The sequence below is a fragment of the Heloderma suspectum genome, chromosome 3, assembly GCF_057233095.1.
Source record: "Heloderma suspectum isolate Gila_16-S chromosome 3, 16-S_ref, whole genome shotgun sequence".
NCBI classification, from domain to species: domain Eukaryota; kingdom Metazoa; phylum Chordata; class Lepidosauria; order Squamata; family Helodermatidae; genus Heloderma; species Heloderma suspectum.
Genome location: NC_139460.1, coordinates 174644268 through 174669954, shown reverse-complemented (window position 1 = coordinate 174669954; position 25687 = coordinate 174644268). Strand labels below are relative to the sequence as shown.

The 25687-nt window shown below is 44.1% G+C and overlaps 1 protein-coding gene across 1 annotated transcript in view; it reads left to right on the top strand.

The window, feature by feature from the left end:
• ENOX1 (ecto-NOX disulfide-thiol exchanger 1) overlaps positions 1 to 25687 on the top strand; it is a 191282-nt gene that overhangs the window by 22460 nt on the left and 143135 nt on the right. Inside the window, exons 3-5 of the mRNA XM_084844936.1 lie at positions 11057 to 11230; positions 13512 to 13718; positions 23165 to 23398. Of these exons, the coding sequence (XP_084701062.1) occupies positions 11057 to 11230; positions 13512 to 13718; positions 23165 to 23398 (615 nt within the window). The remainder of the gene's footprint in view (positions 1 to 11056; positions 11231 to 13511; positions 13719 to 23164; positions 23399 to 25687) is intronic.

The following is a 25687-nucleotide window of genomic DNA, read 5'->3' as shown; positions in this document are numbered from 1 at the left end:
AAAATCCTGCATTTAAAACGGGGTGTTCTGCTTCCGTTTTAAATGCAGGATCACAACAGACTCCCTTTACGTGCACTCCCCCCCCCCTTCTCCCCTTATCTGAGTCTTCCTTATGTGTCATTTGGCTAGCTCCTCTTCTTGCGGCTTTTCCTTTTTCATGGAGGGAACTGATAGCTCATTATCTCTGATCTTTTAAAAAATAGAATAAAGGTCATTTAGTGCAGGAGACGCCCTGGAGGTTCACGACGTCATCTAAAGGGCCTGCAAACTTCCATGAGTGAGAAATCTCAATAGCAGGATAAAAGCTCCGTGTGAAGGAACCCTGCAACTGGCCTGGATTGTGTGCCCCTTATCTTGAGTGCCAGGGACAGATTAGGGATTCTACTGGTGTACTGACTTCCTTGCCTAGGGTCCCAATCCAGATCAGGGCCTCCATGCCTGTAATAATTATTGTCAAATAATGATGTATAAATTGCACACGTGGCAGCCCCAATCTCTCTAGAGCAGGGGTGGGCAACCTCTGGCCCATGGGCCAAATCCGGCCCATGGAAATTCCCCATCCAGCCCATCAAAGCTTGGGCACCCTCTGTGTGCACTGCCCACTGCCCCGGTAACTTCCAGGCCAGGGGGTGGTGCTTGAGGAGGTGCCGGGAAGAGGAACACCTTAGCACCAATGGGAGGGGGAATGGCATGAAGGGGAATCCTTTGGAGATAACAAGGGGATGCATCTGGGAGAGCAGCAGCTGCACACTCAGCAGAGCTGATCCTTTGCCTTCTCCTCATGAATCCCTTTCGTGCACCACATCTCTTGGAAAAGGGGAAGCAAAACACTGAATCATATTGCTGTTGAACATTTGTTTGGTGTATTAAAAGCAAGCCCTCAGCCTGCAAATATTAAAGGGGGTGTTGGTGTTGGAATGGTTTCTCATCATGCTGAAGAAAATTGTCTAGAATTGTGTCTCATCCTGAAAACATAAAACTGAAGCAGATTCACAGAACTCAGGAAATGCCAATCTCTTCACATCAACAAATAATAACAGGTGCAGAAAAAGTCAGCTGACTATCTGGACCCCGAGCATCTTTCCTTTGTTATTTTTGAATAGAAAATCTGTAGACAAAAATGTGTTGTAAATCCTGTGAGCAAGGCTGAGAATTTCACCATATGTTAATGCCGTACTCAAAGGAAAAGTAAGCAGCTTCATTTTACTTCTTACTCAATATGCAGTTTTGCAAAATTAATGGTGGAGAAAGGCATACATGGGATATGAGACAAGAAAATTTGGAACTTGTAATTAGAAAGAACAGCAGATAGAATCAAAACTTGCTCATACTGAATTCTGAATTCTAACCCAAGTGTCAGGAGTGTTTCTGAGTGCAGGGGGTGGGATAGCAGTTCAGATTCTGAAGAAGAATTGCCAGACATGGGGGAGGTATTTTCCCAGGCTAGTCCAGATGCAGCTAGGCAGGCTCCTCAGGTTTCAAAGGTCCAGCTGGAGGAGGAGGGTCCCTTTTCACACACCCCCATGAGAGATAGTGAACAGGGAGAGGTGGGGTTTGGGGAGTCTGAATTAATAGATGCCAGGCGCAGACGCAGAGCAAAGAGGGAGAAGGCCGGGGCAGAACTTAGACGGTCTACCCGGTTGGCCTTGCGTGAACAGCTGTGCCTAGAAACCTCTCGAAAGAGACAGAGACCTCCCCCCATCCCTTAAGCTAGGCTAGTTACGCCTTCCTTTCAAATGGTGGGCAAGCTGTCAGGATTCCTTTTGACCCCACTGAACCTCAAACGCTGCCGAATCAAACACAGACAAGAGGTTTCAGTCTGCAGCTTTTAATCCATACTTCAAAGGGTCATACAGATCAAATTCTCAGTGACTCTCAGCCTACAAGGAAATGCCTTCAGGGGGTTCAAAAGGTAGCTAAGAAAGTTGCCCGCTGTTTGAAAGGAAGGCGGTCTCACTAGCCTAACTTAAGGGGTGGGGGGAGGTCTCTGTCTCTCTCGAGAGGTTTCTAGGTGCAGCTGTTCACGCAAGGCCAATCGGGTAGACCGTCTAAGTTCCGCCCCGGCCTTCTCCCTTTGCTCTGCATCTGCGCCTGGCGTCTATTAATTCAGACTCCCCAAACCCCGCCTCTCCCTGTTCACTGTCTCTCGGGGGGGTGCGAAAAGGGACCCTCCTCCTGCAGCTGGACCTTTGAAACCTGAGGAGCCTGCCTAGCCGTGTCTGGACTTGTTGTTTATTTGTTCAGTTGCTTCCGACTCTTTGTGACTTCATGGACCAGCCCACGCCAGAGCTTCCTGTCGGCCGTTGCCACCCCCAGCTCCCCCAAGGTCGAGTCCGCCACCTCCAGAATATCATCCATCCATCTTGCCCTTTGTCGGCCCCTCTTCCTTTTGTCTTCCACTTTCCCTAGCATCAGCATCTTCTCCAGGGTATCCTGTCTTCTCACGATGTGGCCAAAGTACTTCAGTTTTGCCTTTAATATCATTCCCTCAAGTGAGCAGTCTGGCTTTATTTCCTGGAGTATGGACTGGTTTGATCTTCTTGCAGTCCAAGGCACTCTCAGAATTTTCCTCCAGCACCACAGTTCAAAAGCATTGATCTTCCTTCGCTCAGCCTTCCTTATGGTCCAGCTCTCGCAGACATAGGTTACTACAGAGAATACCATTGCTTTAACTATGCCTATGCGGACCTTTGTTGTCAGTGTGATGTCTCTGCTCTTCACTATTTTATCAAGATTTGTCATTGCTGTCCTCCCAAGAAGTAAACGTCTTCTGATTTCCTGGCTGCAGTCAGCGTCTGCAGTAATCTTTGCGCCTAGAAAGACAAAGTCTGTCACTGCCTCCACATTTTCTCCCTCTATTTGCCAGTTATCAATCCAGCTGGTTGCCATAATCTTGGTTTATTTTGAGGTTTAACTGCAACCCAGCTTTTGCACTTTCTTCTTTCACCTTCGTCATGAGGTTCCTCAGCTCCTCCTTGCTTTCAGCCATCAAAGTGGTATCATCTGCATATCTGAGATTGGTAAAGTTTCTTCCAGTGATTTTAACTCCAACCTTGGCTTCATCAAGCCCAGCACATCGCATGATGTGTTTTGCGTACAGGTTGAGTAGATAGGGTGAGAGTATACAACCCTGCCGTACTCCTTTCCCAATCTTAAACCAGTCCGTTGATCCGTGGTCTGTTCTTACCGTTGCTACTTGGTCGTTATACAGATTCCTCAGGAGGCAGACAAGATGACTTGGTATCCCCATACCACCAAGAACTTGCCACAATTTGTGGTGATCCACACAGTCAAAGGCTTTAGAATAGTCAATAAAACAGAAATAGATGTTTTTCTGAAACTCCCTGGCTTTCTCCATTATCCAGCGGACATTGGCAATTTGGTCTCTAGTTCCTCTGCCTTTTCTAAACGCAGCTTGTACATCTGGCAATTCTCGTTCCATGAATTGCTGGAGTCTACCTTGCAAGATCTTGAGCATTACCTTACTGGCATGTGAAATAAGTGCCACTGTTCGATAGTCTGAACATTCTTTGGTGCTTCCCTTTTTTGGTATGGGGATATAAGTTGATCTTTTCCAATCTGTTGGCCATTCTTGTGTTTTCCAAATTTGCTGGCATATGGCATGCATCACCTTGACGGCATCATCTTGCAAGATTTTAAACAGTTCAGCTGGGATACCGTCATCTCCTGCTGCCTTGTTATTAGCAATGCTTCTTAAGGCCCATTCCACCTCACTCTTCAGGATGTCTGGCTCTAGCTCACTGACCACACCGTCAAATCTATCCCTGATATTATTATCCTTCCTATACAGATCTTCCGTATATTCTTGCCACCTTTTCTTGATCTCTTCCGCTTCTGTTAGGTCCTTGCCATCTTTGTTTTTGATCATACCCATTTTTGCCTGGAATTTACCTCCAATGTTTCTAATTTTCTGGAAGAGGTCTCTTGTCCTTCCTATTCTATTATCTTCTTCCACTTCCGCGCATTGCTTGTTTAAAAATAATTCCTTATCTCTTCTGGCTAACCTCTGGAATTTTGCATTTAATTGGGCATATCTCCCCCTAGCACTGTTGCCTTTTGCTTTCCTTCTTTCTTGGGCTGCTTTCAGTGTCTCAGCAGACAGCCATCTTGCCTTCTTGGTTTTCTTTTTCTTTGGGACGTTTTTTGTTGCCGCCTCCTGAACAATGTTGCGAACTTCTGTCCATAATTCTTCCAGGAGCCTATCTACTAAATCTAGTCCCTTAAATCTATTCTTCACCTCCACTGCATATTCATGAAAAATATTCGTGAGCTCATATCTAACTGATCTGTGGGTCTTCCCTATTCTCTTTAGTCCGATTCTAAATAGTGCAATAAGAAGTTTGTGATCTGAACTTCAATCAGCTCCAGGTCTTGTTTTTACCAACTGCATAGATGTCCGCCACCTTTGGCTACAAAGGATGTAGTCAATCTGATTTCGGTGTCGACCATCTGGTGAAGTCCATGTATAAAGTCGTCTCTTAGGTTGTTGGAAGAGAGTGTTTGTTATGCACAGTGAGTTGTCTTGGCAAAATTCTATCAGCCTATGTCCTGTCTGGACTAGCCTGGGAAAATACCTCCCCCATGTCTGGTGGTTCTTCTTCAGAATCTGAACTGCTATCCCACTCCCTGCACTCAGAAACACTCCTGACACCAAGTGAACTTGAATTCTGCAGTGAAAGTAAACTGCATACGTGAGTAAAATTGAGGCAACTGTGATTGATGTAGAAGGTATTATTATTATTATTATTATTATTATTATTATTATTTATACCCCGCTTTTTCCCCACTACTGGGACTGGTATCATGTTCTGGTGATCAGTTGATATCTGCAGGACCATAGCAGAATTTTAGGCTCAAGGTAGGTGGTTGCTCCAGAATAAGCCACAGACAGAAGCAACTACATACATGCATGTGTGAACCAGCACAAATTAGATGTAACTGTGGCTGTGACTCCTTGCTAACTATGGAGATTTATTTAAAGACTTGGTACCAAAAACTTGGTGCAAACTACATGCTGGGCACAGTTCAGCCAACATTAAGCACTTGTGAGTCTCACTGATTTTAAAGGAAGTGTTAAATATACTCTTAAATCTCTCCTGCTGAAATCAATCAAATGGCGCTTTATTTACTTTTATTTATTTAAGGTATTTCTCTACCGCCTTTCTGAAACCAACCAAGGTTGTATACAGACTTTTTTTTTGCAGGGAGGAGGGCTCGATTGTGCCCAATTTGTATTTTGTCTGTTATGAAGAATACACTGATGAGTAACTAACTGCATAGTGGAAATAACAGGGTTGGTACACCAAGTCCTTGTAGGTACAAGAAGTGCTTGTAACTATTCTGTTTAGAAGACTGTATAATGAAGAGGGTCAGGCTTTATTTTTAAACCTGAACGTTGAGGTTCATAGCAGCATAGAAGGTTCCGTAAACATGGAAAATCAAAGCTGGAGGCAGATTGGCACCAAGACCTGCCTCCAACTATAGAAAGAGATGAATCCTATTATAACACATTTTCGAAAAACACTATGTCATTTTTCTGGGCAGCCATGCAAGTTGTTCACAAGGATAGACGTTATTCTCAGGTCGATGCAGTTTGTGCTTCGCTATATTCCAGGTCTGAATATATAGCCAGAGACTGCATATTCTTAATGTTATTAATTTCAGGCTGTACAGTTTCAGAGTCTCATGAATGACCACACAATTTCCTATTGAGCCAGAATGAGACATGACATCATAAAGTGACCTCTTCTTAATCTCTTTTCCCTAAAAGCCCTGTTTAAAAACAGGACTCGGCTGCATGACAAACCAAAGGGGTGTTACTGTTTCCCCATCAATAGGTGTAATGTTTTCCTTAAGTGTCGCCCGCCCCTCGCGTCCCCCCTCCCAATTATGTCAGGTCCAGGAGCTCTTTACACATTAAAGGTGTGCTAGGGAAAAAAAAAATTGTGATTTGAGGAGGTACCGCTAGCTGTTGTCAACTGAACGCAAAGCTACATACTAAAGCTTTGTGTGGTTGAGATTGATCTGGTTATTTTATTCAGAAAGATACACACACACACACACACACACACACACCACTTAGTTAAAAGTAGTACTATAAAGCTAATATGAGAGCCAGTGTGGTATAGTGGATATAGTGTTGGACTATGACTGGGGAGACCTGGGGTCTAGTCCCCACTCTGCCATGAAGCTCACTGGATGACTGACTCTCAGCCTAACCTACCTCACAGGGTTGTTGTGACGATAAAATGGAGAGGAGGAGAATCATTTATGCCACCTTGGCTCCTTGCAGGAAAGATGGGTATAAATGTGACTAAATTAATAAATAAAATGTAGCAGGGGTGAACACATTGTGTAGGAGAAAAGTCACAGTCATGGGCGGGCAACCTGCAGCCTTTGACCTAATTTCAAAAGCCCTCTGCATCTGTGAACAGTTCAGACCTCTGTCAAGAGCCATCTGTCCATCCCTTGGCAGCCCATTGGGTGGGAAAGAAGAGGGGGGGAGAGAAAAATGTGGGTGTCAAAAAGAGAGAAAAGGATGTGGCAGAAACAGAAAAGGGGTGACCCATCCCCTTTTGTCTCTGGCCCTGCCTGCCACTGGCTTTGGCCCACCCACCCCTGACATGTGGCCCACAATAGATTACCCACAACAGAATGCGGCCCTCTGCAGAAAAAAAGTTACCCATCCCTGCTCTGTCCTAAATTCCTTTGAATTGGGTGCAGACACACAATGTCTGGAGTCAGGTTGGGGGAGATGTGTGACGCAGTCCAGCGTTTCTTTAATTGTGTGGAGCCCCTTCATGTGTAAAACATACGAAGGACACTCTAGTTGTCTATTATTCTAAGCTAAAAAAAGCTCCAGGTGCTTTAGGTTTTTACCCTAGGAAAGGTGCTCCAAGCTCTAGTTCATTTTAACTGCCATTTTCTGAGCCTTTTCCAGTTCTGGGATATTCTTTTTGAGATGGGAGCCCTATTCAGGCATTCTGTACAACACATAATTAACATCCGGTGGAGAGAGAGCAGGGCCATTGCATTCTGTGCTGGGCCGCTCACACACAGTTCTTGGGTCGGCAGCATGTCTGCAGAGGGGAAGCATGGACTGCTTGGGCGGCAGATGCAAGGGCCCCATGCTCTCTCTGCACGGTGTTAATCGCATTGAGCATGCAAGGCCTGAACAGGCTCCCAGCCCCACTCTCACGCAATCTGCTGCACTGTAGATAGATAGATAGATAGATAGATAGATAGATAGATAGATAGATAGATAGATAAGACATTAGGATACCAGCCATTTTTTACTTTCTATCACTTGTCCTAATCATCCCTAGCATGGAATTTGGCTTTTCACTGCTGCTGCACTCAGAGTTGATGCTTTCATGGAGCTATTAAACCATGAGCCCATGATCTTTTTCCTAGTTAGTAATTACTGGTTCAACCTCCATCAGTGTATTTGTATTTGCGTTTTTTGTCCCAAGGTGAATTAATTTACAGTTACTTATATTGAATCTTTCAGTTTATTTATTACATATTGAGAAGAATGATATTTCATATTCAGAATTCACAGCAAGTCTACATTCTTTTAGTGTAATCTGAGGTAGTGAGAGACAATATAAAGTTACCAAAACCCCAGGATTCCCATGTCCCCTTGTCTTGATCTTTTTAAAAAAACCTTCATTTCAAAAATCTGTGTGCACAAATACAAAGTAATATCCTTTCCAAAATGTATTCTATGGGCTTTCCTGAGCTAATCTAATATAGGAGTTTAGGATGAAAGCTGAATATTTTGTGGATTTCTAGAACCCAGCAGTCTGTCATATGACGATATGACAAGGCATTGGTTTTTTAAGGCCAGCTTTTCTTCTCTTTATTAGTTCAGATTCAACTCCCAAGCTGATAAACCCTTGATTTTACATGTTATCATTAATATTGCTGAGTTGTTATCCAAAAGCTCTACAGCAAACTTGTGGGAAAGCCCAAGTAACTCAACATTGCCTCTGAATAATTGATGGTATCGAATAGCAGCCGAGTTTTACCAACAAAGGGATAGCTCTCTCATAGTTAATTGTGTCTCAAGAAACAAAAAAGTCTCATTTGCTCCACTCCCACCCCAAAAGAAAGAGCTTATGGAGTTGGCTTTGTATGCTTTTAAAACATCTGCTGCTTATATTTCATAGTCTTGTAATTTTTGGTGCTATAGAGCAGACATCTGTTTCATCTTTAAACAGTGTGTGTGTATGTATGTGTGTGTGACTGAGGGGTTCTCCGCATCAGGCTTTTTATCCCACAATTTTACCAGGGCTTTTGCTTCCGAATTCTTTGCAGGATTAAAATCGTCTCCTTCACACGCACTTCCTCTCCCCCCCCCCCTGCAGGGATTGCTTTTATCTACAAGTTCTGTATGTTTCATTATACATCCATTAGATGACGCTACTGTCATAGCACAACCCCCTCTTTACACAGACAAATTCAAATCAGTTTTTTTTTAAATAGCTGATTATCTCCATTTCAAATAAACCCACGGAAATGGTTGGAAAGCATGAGAGGTACTGGAGGCTGACATCATAATGTAAAGGACCGGCAAACTTCCGTGAGTAGCCAATCTCAATCGCAGGAGAAGCCCTGAGGGGCGGGGGGGGGGGAGAGAGAGAGAGAGAGAGATCTCCTGGGGCAAAGCTATGATGCTGGTAGGAATTTGGTGGAATAAAAAGAAAAGTCAAAACAGACATCTGAACTGGAAAGACCTTGGCTCAGTTAAATCGCTGAATGGGCTCAATATCATTAAATCACACTTTCACCTTAATCCACCTCACATGTATGTGACTTTAGAACTGAAATTTGAGGGAGGACATGACAGAGTGCCCCATTTGTCACAGGCATGATATTAAATACCCATCAACATGTCACAGATGAAAATAGGAACACTCCTACGTATGAGTGGGTGTGGCCAGAGGTAGAGACTGGCAGCCCCACAGCATTCCCTGGTGGACAGTTGTGTAGTAGCATATTCCAAAACTGCATCTGAACTATCTAGCTACAAATTAATGAAAGGGCTACATTTTAGCTTCAAGCTCAGTCCACAGCCAAGCAAGACCAGTACAGAGGAATACTCAATTGCATAAGCCCCTTCGCCACATCCCTTCCGCACATTTATCTTGTGCCAGCATTGCACGAGATAAATGGATGGCTGAACAGAAGAAAGCTCTCCTGTACCTTTAAAATCTGCACAGAAGGGGGAATTTTGATGGGTACAGCTTCAGGGCGAGTGCAACGGGGCAGCATGGTCGGGCATTTGCCACGGGCCCACACCGCAGCAGGGGGACCTCTGACAAGAGCCTCTTGGACCTGCTCCGCCACCATTACAACCTGCTTCTCTCGTTCACCTGGCTCACGCTCTAGCCCTGGTCATAAGGAGGAGCGGGAGATGCCACTCCCTGCTTGCTCCCTGGCTCGCTGCCTGGCAAGCAAACAGGTGATAGCAATGATGAAGAAAAGGAGGAGGCATAGCAGCTGCTGGTGACAATGGCAGTGAAAAGGTAGACTCACTAAGACATTAAGGGTGCCTTGCCCAAGGGACCCCCAAAACCTGTAGCCGGCACAGTGCAGCTTTGGCATGTCATAGTGCTATAAGAGTGAGAAAACTACTTGGGCCAAAGTTCCATCTTCTATGCAACTATTAAAGATATGGGAGCTCTGTCCACCTTTTGTAAAAGCATGCACAATAGGATGTTTTGCAACTCTGGAGTGGTTTCATATATCAGTTTGGCTCCTGCGGTTCAACATCACTGAGATGCCATCTTTGCCATCCCTGCAGTCACCCTGCAATAGCTGTACTGTTGCAAATTGTCTGTAGAGGCAGAAAATGGTACACCTCCCATTTCTCTTTTTCTTTCGCCACAAAATGTTTATACATTATTTACTATAGAAATGTACATCCCGCCCATCAAATGAATTCCCAGGGCAGCTCCTGCAGCATTATTTTGTACAAACAATACATCTTTTGTAATACCAGACCTTGCGGGGGGGGGGAGGGGTGTCATCCAATGAAAATGATTGGTGGGAGATACAGGACAGTCAAAAGGGAGAACACCTTCAGATCAGGCATGATTAATTTGTGGAATTTGACGACCACAGGATGTGCTGCAAGATATGGGATCTGCTGCTGCAAACTTTGAAACAGGTCTAAAAGGAGGTTAGACGCATTCATGGAGGAAGAGTTTCTCAATGGCTACTAGCCATGATGGCTATATATGTATTATCTCCAGGATCAAAGGGAGCATGCCTCTCACTACTAGTTGCCAGAAGGGGAAGAGCGCAAGAGGCCTATTGCCGTCATGTTTGGCTTGTGAGCTTTTTATGGGGATCTGGTTGGCCAGACTAGATGGTCCTTTGGTTGGATTCAGCTGGGCTCTTCTTATGTGGATCATTGTTTGTATGAGTCACAGAAACAAATGCATTTCCCAAGAACAACACCTTTATCTATCTAAACATATGGAAAGCATAATGATCTGAAAAGGCTGTTTTCATAAAACAGTCTGCAAATGAACAGCGCAATCCAGTGGGATGTTCACCTGCATAGATGTCGTTGAAATGAATGTTGATACATGCACACGAGTGCTGCCATGCTATTGCAGAGCTCCCATGCATTTTAATGGGGCCTGTGTAGGGGAATGTCCCACTGGACCACTGTTATCCCATTTTGTTGTTAATTGATATTCTTTTTATGTTCTGTGTCAGAAAGTGGATATAAACAATGGAGTGGCATTGTGAATCAGACAATTGCATCCCAGAACGCCACCAATCTTCCTAGTGCAAGGTTTTACACTTGAATGTCTTAATCATATTCATAACTTAAATTACATAATGTTCTGTTCTTTATGTGAAGATGTTTTTCTCTCTCCAGAAGAAAAGACTTGGCTGAAATACTGTGCGTGTGTGTGTGTGTGTGTGTGTGGAGGGGGGGGGGGATGAACAGTGATGCCTTATAAAGGCAAGATGATTTGTGCAAGTAAAGCCAAGTTTTTATGTTTTATATTTACAGATTCAATTTGTGTACGAGGCTTTGACCCAAACCTCAACATAATAACAGGAATCACACCAATTAACCCCATGTTGCCGGGGATGGGATTAGTACCCCAGCCATCAACGACAGAGGTGCCTGTCATCAAAGAAATAATTCACTGTAAAAGCTGTACACTCTTCCCTCCAAACCCAAGTAAGTGGGGCTGATTGATTTTATTTAATTAGGTTCAAAGTCACTAGACCACTTCATGCCCTTTTGCGTTTTATCCAGGGTAATGGTGGCAATTTAGTTATCCGTTCACTTAAGATTTCCACAGGGAAAATTATTCCACAATTTTGATATGGGGCAGAGATATTGGGATAGCCTGTGCATGTTTTTTTTGTCAGTTCTCAGGATACATTTTCAAGATTTCTTTTGGCTATACTACCATCGACATCCCGTCCACACATTTAAAAGCTGAAGTGGGATAAAAATCCAGAGAAACATCTGTGTGCATTCTGCAGTTTTAGATATAGGCTAAAACGCTGGCAAATTGACCTCGTAGATGACCTTGTAGCACACGGTTGCTATATTGCATTTATTGGCTATGCCTTGCCATACCTGTTGGGCTAATATTCCATAGTTCCAACTAGGGATGCATGGACTCACCTCTGCCTGCTGAGCGCGGGCGCTTGCCGAGTTGTTGCTGCCCCCCCCCACTCACCAGGCCACTCAAGCCCTGGAGGACTCAGTGAGTGGTCCAGGGGTGCCTTGCAGCCACCCACTCCTCTTCCCTTTAAGCCTCTAATGTTATGGAGATAGCCCTGTACAGCCACCATTTTGTGCAGCATTAAATATACAAAAATTATGGAGCCCTCATCTTGCATAAAAATGGCAGCTCACATTGAGGAGCAGGCAGCTGCGGGGCACTCCCGGTCTGCATGGTGTTCGACGAGCATATATGCGGGTGCCCCGTGGCTCGGTGAGCAGGGGCTGGGTGGCCGGGCATCAGGGAGTCCACCAGACTCTTGGACCCAGCCAGGTGCTTGCGAGATCCCTACTTCCAACAAGGCAATCCTTAGTGTCAATATGGGTTATGGGAAATGGAGAATTTATACTGTTTGTTTTACCCATGTTTATATTGTCTGGAAGGAACTGTGGCCAGAATCCAAAGAGCTGCTTTAGGGTTGCTCAGTGGCTTGGTCATGTCCAGTACAATTTTATTTTACTTTTAATCCTTGAATGTCAGATTCCTATGGCATACCACAAACTGCTTTGGCAAGTCCCCTCAGTTTGAAAAGCACCTTACCTTTGTTTGACGGACCCAAATGCAAAGAGCCCTGGGATGTGGAAAGCTAGTTGTTCAGTTCTTTGGATCCTGATCATAGAGGATAAATATGTCACCAGTAGGGTGGCTCTATTTGCAGAGCCTGAACAAATCTTGAGAAATACTTGCCTCCAAGCAAATTTCCTGAGTATCACTCACCTGATATCTCAGTGGATATAGAACTGTGGATGTGGCATGTGGTTTTGTAAATGTTTTGATAAATTTTTGCCTTTTGAATTAAATTCATTGTGGTGAGCTTTAGTTAAACAATAGAATCCTTTGACTGACTTGGCTGATGCAGCAATTAGCAGTGGCAGCAGTGTTTTAATGGCCCTGGTGTTGGCTGATTAATATTTTAATAACAAAACGCCACTTTAATTCGTTGGCTTGGATCCAGATTTAGTGGCACTTAGAGTAGATCCATTGTAATCAGTGGGAGCTAGGTTAGTCAACTTGTCCCATAGATTTCAGTGGGGCTTCTCTAAGCATAACTAACAGCACATTCCTATGGGCGAAGAGCCCAAATGACAGAGTGCTCAGACCTCGGAAGTTCTGTGCCATCCATAGCCCTGCCAGGCTTTTGCCAGCAGGATGGAAGGAATGTTGAGGCATTTTTTGCCTCTCCACTCTCCAGAAAGAGGACATCGCTTAGACAGGCCTCAGAACCTGTCTAACTTCTCTACTGTGCTAGTGGGGTGGCTTGAAGGGCTTAGGATCTCTTAGATCTCTTAGATTCCTCCTTGTCCACAAGCACACCCCCAACACACCTACTGTGGAAACCTCCATGGTGGCTACGAGGAGCCAGAGGGAGGGCTCTGACATCAGAAACCCTCCTCCAAGTTCAGAGCTCTGTTTACAGCCTTGGAGGGGGGTTACTGAATCCTCCTATGGCCCCCGGGACACTGCCTAGGAGTTATAGAGTTGCTCTCTAAGTCTGCATCCTACCCACAGTATTTCCAAAGTTCTATGAGGGCTTGATCTGATTACCCGTATCTGCGATGATTCAAATTTATACTTTTATTTAACACTGTACTTTTACTTAATTGTATTTAATACTTTATTTTCTGCCTGAGTGAACTATGGTAATGAAAGAAAAGAAAAGAAAAGAAAAGAAAGAAAAGCTAATGCCGGTGTGACTCTCGGACTGAACTTCCATTTTTCTCCTAGATCTTCCACCACCTTCAACAAGAGAGAGGCCTCCAGGATGTAAAACTGTGTTTGTCGGAGGATTACCGGAAAACGCTACTGAGGAAATTATTCAGGAAGTCTTTGAGCAGTGTGGCGACATCACAGCAATTCGGAAAAGCAAGAAGAATTTTTGTCACATTCGTTTTGCAGAAGAATTCATGGTTGATAAAGCCATTTACCTTTCCGGTACTTATCACAATCTTGCATGGATTTTCTTCACTGCTTTTCATTTGTATTTTGTGATGCTAATGTGCTAATATTTCAGTAAGTGACCTTTATCTCAGGAGCTTGGGACAGAAACTGCAAGGTTACAGACACAATTCTTTCCTTGAGTCCACCAAGACTTTGGCTTTTCCTGGAGTTTGTATGCTTTGGTTCAACTTCCTGCTGCCCTTTGATAATTCAGTAGAGGCTCCCAACATGCTACCAGGACATCTTTGTTGTGTATGGGTTTATTTATGTATGGTTCTGAACCTATTGAGTCAAGAAAACTGATCTGGTATCATTACCCTGCACCCCATTCTATGTATACAGCCCAGACCAGATCAAAACTACCTACCTTAATGAAAATGGCTAATTGGTTTGTTTATCAAGTAAGCCTTTTGATCCTTTTCAGTCATGTTAATGTTATCTTCTGTCTTCTCAGCCTATTGATTTCTTACTGCTAGGACAAGATGTGAGCAGGGAGAAGTCCTTTTAAGCACAGGGGGAGGCAAAATCTTTGCATCTCCAGTTGTAAACATAGTTTAAGGATGTAGTCCACTTGGACACATGATTAATATAAAAATCACAGTGCAGACAATAGATCAGAGCTTGGCCATTGATCCAAGTACATGTGTCAGCCTAAGGGGTGGACATAGAGCCAATCTACACGGCTGATTTAATGTGGAGGGAGAGCACATCAGGGTCGGTCACAACAGATGATGCTGTTGCCAATCCGCTGCCACCCTGCAGCTTCCCTCTGGAAAAGGCGCCTTTTTGGAAAGTCCTTTTAGAGCATTGTTTTTCTTAAATGTGGCTCCAGAATGATTCCGCTGCAGTGTGCCCCATCCCCTGCATTAAATCCTGGGCGTGCCTATTTCTGTGACCTGGCTGTGACCTGGTCAAGGGGTGGGGCTGCCGCCTTCCCCCTGCTTCCCTGTTTTTGGACACTGGTTTCTTCCCACTTAGCACTACTTCCCATTCACAAGCATTTACCCAGTGAGAATCTGTGGCATCTTTTTCCCATTGAGAGAATCGGAGCTGTGCTCTTTCAAGCCTTCAGAATAGCATACTTCCTGCTTTATCCACATTGAGAACCTGTAGAATCTTTTTCCCATTGAGAAAATCAGAGCCGCAAGCCTCTTTTTCCTATTTACAATAGGGTGGTTTCATTCACAGAGGGAAAGGAGAGGGGGCAGCCAGTAACAGGAGCCTGCAGCAGCGGTATTTCGCAGTGTCGTTACTGCGATACACTGAAAACTAAAGAATGCACAGAGGGGAAGGCGAGGAGGCAGTCAGTAGTGGGAACATGGACAGGGTGGGGAACAAGCCTCCCTCATTTGCTGAGTGACATCTCTGTAGTTGATGGTGTTCACTTCAACTGGTGGGACTCCGCCCAACCCCAAAGTAAGACAGTTTAAAGTGCTCTTGTGTGAATTGTGAAAGCAGGTTTTTAGGTGGTGTATGCTCTGCCTTTCTTGCTTCGTGTGCTGCTGACAGACCAAAGCCAATTTCATGAAAATCTGGATAAAACCAGAAAGCGCTTCTCATTCCATTTCCATGTAGATTGGGCCATAGGGTGCCGAACAGGAGGTGACCCAACGTCAGGGCTTGGAGTATGGCCCCTGGACCTATCAAGTAGGCTACCTCGAGGGAGGTGCATCAAAGAGAACCAGCACACATTACAAATACAAGACAAGCAAGAAATTCCACACATGCTAACATGGTAATGTATTTGCACCCACAGTATCCAATGAATTGGGAACACATGAAGCAGCTTTATACTGAGTCGATCCATTAGACTGCCTAGCCCAGTTCTGTCTTGTCTGACTTACAGTGGTTCTCCATGATCCCTTGAAGGAAGTGCAAGCCACACATGTTGTTTGCAAGACAGAGTGACTCAGGTTTGGACTTAGAGATGCAGCAGAAGATAGTAGAACAGTCTCCCATGTGGCAAAAGCATGTGGAGGGAGCAAATGGACAGGACCACAGACAGCTCACTATGGGGCTGGCTGCAACATCAAGCCAGATACCAAACTCTCTGACAATGAGCAAGGAGCTTGAAGTGTTGCTCCAGCACTGATCTGTAGCCAGCCAGGCCTGTAGCAAGCCTAAAAGTTTTGGGGTGGCCACCAAAAAGTAGGAGGGGCAGTTTTCACAGAACAATTTCGATTATTATGATTCTTGCCACCACTTAACAAAAAAGTTAAAAAATCAAGAATAACTTAGTGGTAGAGAATCAAGAAAAGCTGCAACAGGAATATTGTTGTGATAGAACCATAGAGTTGGAAGGGGTCGTTAGGCCATCGAGTCTAACCCCCTGCTCAGTCCAGGAATCCAGGTCAAAGCATCCCTGACAGATGGCTGTTCAGTCTTTGCTTGAATACCTCCAGTGACAGAGAGCCCACCACCTCCCTTGGTAGTTAGTTCCATTGTCTGACTGCTCTTGACCATCAGGAAGTTTTTCCTGATGTTCAGCTGAAATTTTCTTTCCTGTCACTTAAGCCCATTATTTCATGTCCTATGGTCTTGGATGACAGAGAACCAGGTTGCAGCCCTCCTCTGTGTGACAGCCCTTTAGGTACTTGAAAGTGCTATCATATCCCCCCTCAGTCTTCTCTTCTCAAGGCTAAACATACCGAATTCCTTCAATCTTTTTTTCGTAGGACTTAGTTTTGAGTCCCCTGATCATCTTTGTTGCCCTCCTCTGAACTCTCTCCAGTTTATTTGAATCATTTGAGGTGAGGTCTGACCAGCACAGAGTAGAGTGGCACTATCACCTCCCATGATTTTGGAACTATACTTCTATTGATGGAACGTAAAATTGTATTTGCCTTTTTTGCAGCCACATTACAGTGCTGACTCATATTCAGCTTGTGATTGACTAAAACTCCAAGATCCTTCTTACATGTACTACTACCAAGCCAGGTATCCCCCATCTTATACCTGTGCATTTTATTTCTTTTTCCTAAACAAAGAACTTTGTATTTGTCTCTGTTGAATTTCATGCTGTTATTTTCTGCCCAGACTTCTAACCTCTCAAGATCATTTCCTTTCTGTCTTCTAAGGTATTCGTTATCCCACCCAATTTTGTGTCATCTGCACATTTGATAAGAATCCCCCTCCCTCACCTCTTGAAACTGTTGGGTTTTCCTGCCATGGAATCTTACTTATCAGTTGTTGTCGTTGTTCAGTCGTTAAGTCATGTCCGATTCTTCGTGACCCCATGGACCATAGCACGCCAGGCCTTCCTGTCCTCCGCTCTCTCTCGGAGTGTATCCCGGAGCACTTACCTATCAGTGCTCTAAGTTTATTAAAATCAACTTAACTGAAGTCCAAGGGAATTTACAAAGATGTTTTGATGATGCTTCATGGTCAGCAGATTCACATGCTTTCTTGGCTGCTTCAGAAATATTGTTGAAAACAGTATCATTTTGCATTTCCCTGCAGCTGCTTCCCAGTACAGTCAATAAGCTTCAATGCTGCCTTGATGTCCAGACTCTTCTGCTCCAGCAGTGACATTAGAAGTTTAAGATATCCCTGTATTTTTAGCATAATTTCAGTGGGGGGATCTTTACAACAACGGAATGAGAAGTGCGTTGGAGTATTATCTGGATTTTCATGGCATTGGCTTTGGTCCATCAGGGATACATAAAGCAAGAAAAGCCGAGTGTACCATACCTTAAAAATCCGCTTTTCATGGGTCACACAGCGCCTGAAAGCAGCATACTTCTGGGTTGGGTGGGGGGACTAGAACTGAATATCATCAACCGGGCAGGTGCTGCTCAACCAATGAGAAGGCTTGTTTCCCGCCCCTGTCCAGGCTCCCTCTGGCTACCATGTCATTCTCCCCAACAGCATCTAAAGGCTCCCCATGAGAGCACCCCATCAGCGCAATTTCACCCCATTCCAGCCCACAGTCAGAGAGTTAGAGTTCCCACCCCCTTTCTGCTTTTCCAGAGAGTCAATACAGGGATCTAGCCACTTCACCCATTGACAGTCTGCAGCCTGTGTTGCCCAGTCATAAATCCCCAGTTGTGCACTTCCAGGGAGTAAATACAGCAACCTAGCTGCTTCATCCATTCTCAGTCTGCAGCCTCTGTTGCCTGCTTTTGCCCCTTGAGAATCTGTAGCATCTTTTCCCCATCCGAGGCCGCTTAACAAGATCAGCCTCGGATGGCCTTCTCTCTGTCCCATCAGCCAGGACAGCTAGACTGGTGGGGACGAGGGAGAGGGCCTTCTCTGTGGTGGCCCCCACTCTGTGGAACTCCCTCCCTAGGGAACTCCGTCATGCCCCCTCTTTAATGAGCTTCCGTCGTGCATTAAAAACGTGGTTGTTCAGGCAGGCATTTGGGGTGGGTTAGGGTATTTTTTTTAAAAAAAATTTATGGTAAAATTTTATTGTTTTAAATTGTTTATGGTGGGTTGTACATCGCCCAGAGTGGCTGGGTGACCAGTCAGATGGGCGATTAATAAATTTAATAAATAAATAAATAAATCTGTAGCCATGCTGTTTCAGATACTAGCTATCTAGCAAGAGGAGGTGGCCAGGAGCAGGAGTCTGCAGCCCTGGTATTTTGCTGTATCATTGCGGCGATATAGTGAAAACTAAAGAATGCAGGAGAGGGAGGAGAAGAAGCACCAGCAGAGGCAGCAGCAGCACTAGCAGAGGACACAACCCCAGCCAGCCCTTTCCCTCCATGCAGAGAAGCAGTGAAGTACTAGAAGCATCAGAGAAGCGCATTATGATGGCTCTCAGTTGGGACGGGCTAGGAAATGGAGGCTAGTTACTCCCGCTGGCGAAAAGTACAGCGCAATTCTGAAGGTACGGAAGAGTGCTCTAGCACTTTGATGATTTGGAAAGGCAGCCTAGTTATGCTAGTTACCTCGGTTACTGAGGTCATGGGCAGTGAAAGACACACCCCTAGGAATGCCCCAATCATAGCGAATTTAAAGCAGAGGGATGGGCACACAGCAGCTGAAACACAGGGGAGCCAAATTAAAGAAAAACAACAGAGTAAATGTACTCTGCAAAAATGCAACTTCCCACAGGTAAACTCCTGGGTGGCTGCAGGCTGGCCACAAGACAATGTGCTGGAAAGGGCCTCCAAACTGTCCCAATCCTCAGCAAATCACCCATGAAGACAGGCCCAGTAAGGTGGGGAGGGGGGAGACTACTGATCTGGTTGAGCAAAGCTTCAGTTTTTAGATGACAACATTTTTCACAAGGGGAAGAGGCACTGATTGATTTGTGTGTAAAAAGAATAAATTATTTGTCTGAATGTCTGTGTAACTGAATCCAAATGGCCAGTCCATCGCTGAACCAACAGGCATTTTAAAGAACTGCCTTTATAAATGTGAGCAACCTGCCCGTTGTTAAAAATATGTACAACTGTTCACATAAGTCCAAATATTCCTTCATCTCAGGTATAGCCTCAATTGCATGTACCATTAGGAATCTCTGGGCAGATTCCACTGCGGCACTGCTCCCAAATAATAGTATCTGTACTTTTAAGATGAAAAACAAAGCCCCTTTTGTTGGTTTTCTAACATTTATTTAATACAGTCAGGGCCAGAAATATTGGAACAAGGATAACTGTTTTGGCAGTTGGCCTGTGTACACCACCATATTGAAGTTGAAAGGAAACACACCCAGATGGGAGCGAAGTCAGGACTTTCAGCTGTAATTCAAGGGGTTTGACAAAGGTGGGGCACTAATGATTCAGGAAGGACAGCCAGTGGCATACACCCCCCCCCATCATTGGTGGCTCATAAGTAATGGAACGAATGGCTGACAAGCAGCTGCATGGCCAGGTGTGGCCTGTTTCCTGGGTACTCCATGACCAAGCAAGCAGATAAAAGGCCTGGAGGTGGTTCTGAGTGTTACATTTGCATTTGGTAGCTGCTCGCTGGAACCCCCAAAATGAGGTCCAAAGAGGTGTCCATGCGAGTGAAGGAGGCCATCATTAGGCTGAGGAAACAAAATAAACCCATAGAGAGATAGCAAAAACATTGGGAGTGGACATCCTGAAAAAGAAGGAATGAACTGGCAAGCTCAGCAACAACAAAAGGCCTGGAAGACCACGGAAGACAACTAAAGTGGATGACCACAGAATTCTGCTCATGGTGAAGAGGAACCCTTTCACAACATCTAGCCAGGTCAAGAATGCTCTTGAGGAGGTAGAAATGTCATTGTCAACATCTACAGTCAAGAGATGGCTTTATGAATGTAAATACAGAGTCTTCACAACAAGGTGCAAACCACTGGTAATGCTCAAGAACAGACAGGCCAGATTAGCCTTTGTAGCAAACACCTAAAAAAGCCTGTCCAGTTCTGGAATAAGATTCTTTGGACTGATGAAACCAAGATTAACTTGTACCAGAATGATGGGAAGAGAAAAGTATGGAGAAGGAAAGGAACAGCTCATGATCCAAAGCATACAACATCATCTGTCAAACATGGTGGAGGCAGTGTTATGGCATGGGCATGTATGGCTGCCAATGGAACCAGGTCACTAGCGTTTACTGATGACCTGGCTGCTGATAAAAGCAGCAGGACAAATTCTGAAGTGTATAGGGCTTTACTTTCTGCTCAGATTCAGTTGAATGCTGCCAAACTGATAGGACGCTGCTTCATACTGCAGGTGGATAATGACCCAAAACATACAGCAAAAGCTACCCAAGAGTTTCTCAAGGCAAAGAAGTGGGATGTTCTTCAATGGCCAAGGCAGTCACCTGATCTCAACCCAATAGAGCATGCTTTTCACTTACTGAAGACAAGACTGAAGGCAGAAAGACCCACAAACAAGCAGCAGCTGAAGGCAGCTGCAGTAAAGGCCTGGCAAAGCATCTTGAGGGAGGAAACTCCACATTTGGTCATGTCCATGGGTTCCAGACTTCAGGCAGTCATTGACTGCAAAGAATTTTCATCCAGGTATTAAAGGCGATCCTTAAGTTTGAAATGATGTTGGTTTGTTCCATTACTTATGAGCCACCAACGATGGGTGTGTGTGTATGCCACTGGCTGTACTTCCTGAATGGTTAGTGCCCCACTTTTGCCAAACCCCTTGAATTACAGCTGAAAGTCCTGACTTTGCTCCCATCTGGGTGTGTTTCCTTCACCTTCAGTGTGGTGGTGTACAGAGGCCAACTGCCAAAACAGTTATCCTTGTTCCAATATTTCTGGCCCTGACTGTACATTTAATGATTTGTTTGTAAAAAAATTAGGGGGTGGCAGAGAAAATTTAGGGGGGCAGCTCCCCCCAGCCACCCCTCCCTGCTTCAGGCCCATAGCCAGCCAAGGGTTTGAGCAGTCTTGCATCCAGAAGGGTGTGTGAAGCACTGTGGCCTCCCTGGAAGTAGCTTGCTTGAGAAGTAAAGGGGCCATGCTCTATTACTCCAGCACGTACTCCAGTGGGATTGGAAAACCTCTTGTAGTCTCTGGGCTTGATCAGGAGCCAGGAGGTGGGGAGGTGTCTTCTGGGACCTCATGTTGGGTCTTAGGAGAAATCATCAGTCAGGAGGCAGAGCTACCCTCTGCAGAGCAGAGGATGGCGGCCTCCCTGTCCCATGGGGTGGCTGCTTCTCTGTGGAAGTGTCTAGTCAAGTGGCTGCTTTACTGACTCCATCCTGTGGTAGTTCAGGAACCAAGTCCTCTCTATCTTGTGAGTTTTTAGACACCAGTTCTGGTGGGGACGGTCAATGTTGTGGATCATAAAAAATGGACTGTGGTACTTCAGATTGCAGGTGAAGGGGCATATCTTTGAATACTTTCCTATGTTAAAAGCCTCCTGCAAACAAAAAAAGAGCACAGCCAGCAAAATAGCGCCGCCAGGCTTGAGCTCTGTTGGCAGAGTGTTTGTCACACAGGGGAGCATTCAGAAGTAGGTATCCCCTCCCCCCATGCACACACATATTGCCTGAACTAGTAAAGTCCACCCAGGTCTCTTCTATCTCATTCCTATTCACTCTGCTGTGTGTGTAAATCAGGCCTTAATCTGGAGTCATGAGGAGGAAATTATTGCACATTACACTAGTATACCCTTTCCATAATGTCTTAAACAATATCAGAACAGGGAAATTGCTCTCCATCTACTGGATCCTCCCAGCCTTGCCTTTTGTGAAATTCTGTAGCAAAGTTCTAGCCCTGACTGTATTCTAGCATGTCAGAGGAACTGCTGTGAGTTAGGTAGAAGCTTTGTTTTAATTGCATTGAATTACTGTTTTTCCTAGATGATCTTTATTGTGTTTTCAAACATAAAACACTCTGAAATGGCAATGAAAGAGTATAATTTTCCAAGCCTATAATAGACAAGAGACATAAAAAAGAATACATAATTTATTGCAGCTACAATATTCATGTCACATACAGCCCTGTTGTCACTGACAATATAAAGGTAAATCACACCCCAGACCTAGAAATGCTTTGCTAGCACGAGTCCCATACACTTCACTGAGGACTGTGGCGTTAACAGTGGTACAAGGGTTGTGTTCCCACTTCCATCTGTTTTATCTACTTGCCAATTCCCACTGGTGTATTTATGAATGACCCCTTCAGTGAACCAAGGAAGGGACAAATATTTCTCTGTATGTATCCTCCTCTATCTTCTCCGATGTAACAGTGTCATCAGTGACCACCATTACCATGGTGAACGTGATTTTTCCACCTGCATGAAAAAATCCGAAGAAGAGGGCTCCTGTTGATCCAGGTTGCAACCTGATAGGATTATAAAAGGGTGAAAGAATAGTGCAACATCTGTTTTAAAGCTCCTTTAGGCTGCATAATTGTTCAGGCAGAGGCAACAGGTTATTCCAGTTGACCCAGTCAGATGCCAGAGTCATCCTTCTTCCCAAAATCATTGGAAAGGTCTGTGCATCTTTTGGAAATGTCTTAAAACCTATGAGTTTGGGTATGCTTTTGGAGGTCAAGGATAAGTTGGCATATAGTTACAGGAAGAAAAGTAAGGTATTTTAGTGCTTGCTCTCTGATCATAGGAGATACAATTCAAGTCTATTGGATGTGGGTCACAAAAGTGATTCCAGAGAAATGCCTCCTTCAAAATTTCTGTGAATACCCCAAGCCTTAAGGTTCTTCATTTTGTTTAAGGGTTGATCCACCTAAGCATCATCTTAGAATGACCTCAAACTCTAAAGCGCAATCCAAAATGTATGATGTTGCCTATACTTTTGGCTCAACTGAAGGGACGTGTGCTTTTAAAATGTAGATAGGTGTATTTGTGATTGGCTTCTTGTTTGTCAGAGAAAGTTATATTTTTATAGGCAATTCTTCAAGCAAAACAGCAGGTATAAATATCAATTTATTGACATAATGATTTATTGAATGAGGGAAAACCCTGATTAAAGCAATTCTCTAAAAGCATTAACACAAAGGAAAGAGGAAGAGCTGCCATGTTTTTGCTTGTCATTTTCAGGTTATCGCATGAGATTAGGATCTAGCACAGACAAAAAGGATTCAGGTCGCCTTCATGTTGATTTTGCGCAGGCAAGAGATGACTTTTATGAATGGGAATGTAAGCAAAGGATGTTGGCTAGAGAGGAACGTCACAGGCGCAAAATGGAAGAAGATCGAATGCGGCCCCCATCTCCTCCAGCGATAATGCATTATTCGGAACATGAAGCAACTTTGTTGGCTGAAAAATTGAAAGGTAATGGAATGTTTTCCGGCTCTCCTTGTTGTCAGAACATTGATAAAGCTACAATGCTATCACAAAAGGCTTATTGCTATTTCATGTTAATATGCAACAAACTTCCTTACTTCCCTTTCTGACCTATAGCTATGGCTATTGTTCGGGTGTGACCTACATGAAAAATTGAATAATTTCTGAGCTCACCCTTTTTTTTACTTCTTCAGTTTCCTCTGAAATATTCTGGGGTGGGGGGAGTGACTTGTGGGATGTTTTGCCTCAGGTAACAAAATACCCCTCAAAACCCTCAGGTGCCAAAACAGACCACCCTCAGGCACAAGGCACCTTGAATTGGAGGGGGGTGGCATTTCTTGCTCCTTGGTAGCAAAATGTCTTGAGCTAGCCCTGCCATGTAGCATGGTGAAGTGACTTGCTTCAAGCAGCACCTTGAGGAGCAGAATAGATTAAAGCAGGATTTGTCTGAATGATGCAGGGGGAGTTCTTAAAGTGTTGGCCCAAATGAAGGGTCACCTTTTAGGCTCCGCTGCAGGTAGCAAAATGTCTTGGGATGGCAATGTGCTGATGGGCCACTATCTTCTTTGTAGAGCACTTGACCAAGTCCCCATCTCACCCAGCAGCAACAAGGGCTAGCCAGATGCCTCTGGAAGGCACACAAGGTGGGAGATGAAGGCAGTGACCCTTGCTCTGTGATTTGTCCCAGTATGTGGTATTTAGAAGCATGCTACCTCCTCCTGGACATGGAAGTAGCCATTATGGCTAATAGCCATTGATAGACATAAGCTCTGTGAATTTTTCTAATCTTTCTAAAGAGCCATGTAAGCCAGTGACGATCACCTCATTCTGGGGCAATGAATTTCTTAAGTTAACTTATAGTGTTTCCTTTTATTATTCTGAACCTACACCTGATCAATTGCATAATAAGTAAGAAGAATAAATAAGATCCGCATTAATTTTTTGTAGTGATGGACAACTCCTCTCAGCTCAGTTCAGAACTGAGTCAGCAATTACAAGCATCACTGGAGAACACTTAAAATGTTTAAGAGTGTAAATTGACTCATAATGTTGGTTACACTGTATCTTACTGCCTTTAAAAAATAATCTATTTTCTCTCCAGTCTTAAACACTAATCATAGTTATGACAGAACTAAGCAAACATGCCTGATGGGGATTTTAAGGCTCTAGGAAACCATGGGCAAGATCTGGAGGCTTGAGGGGGAAAGAGGCTTTGCAAGTGCTTAGCTTGTCTAACAAAGCTATGGAAAGTGCCTCAACTCAAACTATAGCTTATGCAAAGGCTTTTCAGACATTTGTGATGAACTCTCCCCCAGTCTCATTTTTCTTGACCCTTTTAGCTTACAGCAAGGCCAAATGTTCAGTGGGAGATTATATATCTATCTAGATCTAAATACAGAGATAGGTAGATATATACAAAGATATATAATCCGTAATGTGGAGTTGGTAGATTCTTGGGGCAGGAGATTTGAACTGCATGACCATAGAGATTCTCCAGTCATATGGATGTAGGTGATGTATTTGATCTCAGCACTTCTCAGATCATATTTGTATCACATTTGTTCTACAGCAGTGATATATAAACTGTGGTCAGTCGATTACCAGTGGCCTGTAGTGCACTTTCAAGTGGCCCACAAGATCACAAACAAACAAGAAATACTGAAATGTTAAGGCCTTGTGCAGACCAAATAGTAAATGCAGCTCCAATGCAGCTGTATCATATATGCTGTGGTGGTAGAGATGGAAGTTATTAAGTAGGTAGGCATTGCTCTGTTTGCACATGTTCCATATTGCTCAGACATTTGTCAGTCAAGATACTGCAGTTCAGTCATAGTGACACAAGGCATTAATATTTAATATTGAACATTATCATTTGACATCCCAGTGATTTTTTACTAGCAGTCGAGAACTGACATGCAGTTGCAGTCAACATTTGACAGTCTCAGACATAGCACTCTTATTTTATTTTATTTTATTTATTTAGGTGATTGATATACTACCCTTCATCAAAACTATCCCAGGGCAGTGTATAATAAAGGAATAAAATACAGTAGAGAGAAGAATAATGCAGCACAATAATTAAATCAGCAGAATGAGAATTTCTCATAAGATGGAAGCTCAGGATTCCATCTTATCCTCCATGCTATTTAACATATATTTGAAACTGCTGGGAGAGATTGTCTGGAGTTTTGGCTTTTGCCATCAGTATGCTGATAACATATAACTTTATGAACTGGTTCGCATGACACGACAACCCAGCTTGTCAGCCTTGTTTGT